The sequence below is a fragment of the Eimeria acervulina genome, genomic scaffold, assembly GCF_000499425.1.
Source record: "Eimeria acervulina Houghton genomic scaffold, Eah_scaff119, whole genome shotgun sequence".
Taxonomy (NCBI): Eukaryota; Apicomplexa; class Conoidasida; order Eucoccidiorida; family Eimeriidae; genus Eimeria; species Eimeria acervulina.
This window is the reverse complement of record NW_013550345.1, coordinates 40,405-42,495: the sequence shown is the minus strand read 5'-3', so window position 1 is coordinate 42,495 and position 2,091 is coordinate 40,405. Positions and strand designations below refer to the sequence as shown.

The 2,091-nt window shown below is 48.4% G+C and overlaps 1 protein-coding gene across 1 annotated transcript in view; it reads left to right on the top strand.

The window, feature by feature from the left end:
- Positions 1 to 1,996: 1,996 nt before the first annotated feature.
- The window catches only part of EAH_00018280 (hypothetical protein, conserved), a gene marked incomplete at both ends in the record, with an annotated part of 4,131 nt that continues 4,036 nt past the window's right edge, over positions 1,997 to 2,091 (top strand). The window contains one exon of the mRNA XM_013397513.1: positions 1,997 to 2,079. Within this exon, the coding sequence (XP_013252967.1) occupies positions 1,997 to 2,079 (83 nt within the window). The remainder of the gene's footprint in view (positions 2,080 to 2,091) is intronic.

Here is a 2,091-nt window from a genome sequence, read left to right as displayed (position 1 = left end):
TGTACTTGATCATCTTGTTGGTCTTGTTGGGTTTGCTGCTGCTGTGTTTGCTCTTGCTGCTGCTGCGGCTGCTGAGCAGCAGCAGCGGCAGCAGCAGCAGCAGCAGCAATTACGTCCCAGGTCTCCTGCAGCAGCAACGGGGTGCCCGCTGAGAGGGGTATCGATTGCTGCAAGTTTGCATAGCTGCAGCGTGAAGCAGAAGAGCAGCAGCAGCAGCTACAGCAGCTGCCGCGGTTGCTGCTGCTGCTGCTGCTGCTGCTGCTGCTGCTGCTGCTGCTGCACGTTGTCAATGGGTCTGGAGGAAAGGAGACTCCCGCTTGGCCTTTCATCTAGAGCAGCTGCTGCTCCTGCTGCTGCTGCTGCTGCTCCTGCTGCTTCTTTTGCTGCTACTGCTTCTGCTTTTGCTGCTGCTGCTGCTGTTCTGCTGGTGTTGGTTCCCTTGCTGCTGCTGCTTCGATTGCTGCAGCAGCTCCTGCTGCTGCAGAAATACAAACCCAAAGATAGCAAAAGCTGCTGCTGCCTATGATGCTTTGCTGCTATACTCCGGCACGCGCTGCAGCTGCCTCAGCTGCTGCTGCTGCTGCTGTTGCTGCTGGTGCTGCTGATTCTCCTCCGGTGTCTCCTAATTGCTGCTGTTGCTGCTGCTGCCATTGCTATTTCCGGTGCTGCTGATCCTATTGGTGGTGCTGCTGCTCTTGCCACTGCTGCTGCTGCTGCTGCTGCTGCTGCTGCTGCACATCTCGCTTTTGCTACTGCTGCTGCTAAGACCGCAGCTGCCAAACAGTCTACTGTTGCAGCCTGAGCTACACAAACGGAAGCTGCGGGGTGCTGCTGCTGCACCTGCTGCTGTTGCTGCTTGTGTTGCTGCTTGTGTTGCTGCTGCTATTGCTGCTGCTGTTGCTGCTGTTTCTGCTGCTGTTCCTGCTGATGCCGGTATTGCTTCAGCTAAGCTGTTATTGTTATTGCTATTGTTATTGTTATTGTTATTGTTGTTGTTATTCCTGTTCTTGGTGTTGTTGCTGCCGCCATATGATTTACTATTGCTGCCCTCTATAAACCCTAAACCCTAACTAAACCCTAAACCCTAGCAGCCCCAAGGAGCAGCGTAAGGGTTTTGCATGCGGTGTGTTTAGATGTGTTTGTTTGTTTGTTTGTTTGTTTTGTTGTTTTGTTTGCTTTATTTATTTATTTTATTTGTTTGGGTTATTTACTTCATCTTATCTTCTTTTGCGGTTTGCTGCTGCTGCAGCGCGACGCCTTCAAAGCAGCAGCAACTCTGAGGGAAGAGAGGGGCATGAAGCAAAAATTATTATTATTTTTGTTTAAATACACATCAATAATCTATTTTAATTTACTCTTCTCGTTGTTTATTACAGACCCGCAAGCAGCAGCAGCAGCAGCAGCAGCAGCAGCAGCAGCAACCCGGCACAAATCGCTGCAGCAGGAGCAGCAGCAGCATTAGCAAAAGAAACAGCAGCAGCAGCAGCATCTGCAGCAGCACTATAGCTGGGGATTGTGAACCCCAACTGCACCTGCTGCCGCACTAGCAGCAGCAACTGCAGCAATAGCACGAGCAGCAGCAGCAATAGCAGCAGCAGCAGCAATAGTATCAACAGAAACAGCATCTGCAGCAGAAACAACAGCAGACGCAACAGCAACAACAGCAACTGCAACCATCCGAAATAACAACAGCAGCACCAACAACAGAGCAGCAACAGCAGCAACAGCAACAGCAGCAACAATACCAACAGCAACAGCAGCAACAGCAGCAACAGCAGCAACAGCAGCAGGGGTTCTGTTTGTTTGCTTTTTATTTATTGTTTAGAAGTAGCGATTTGCGTTTGTTTGTTTTTGTGTTATTTATTTATTTCTTTTGTCTTCTTCGCTCATTATTATATTTATAGTTATAATTAATAATTATAATTAATAATTATAATTATTATTGAATCCCCTTCTCTTTGTCTATTCTTTTATATTTATCATTACTACAAAACTCATGCAGGAAGAAGAGTACGACTTGTATGAAGATCTCGAGCCGCCTCTTTCTCTACAGCAGCAGCAAGATCGGAAGAGCGTCGTGTAGGGAAAGAG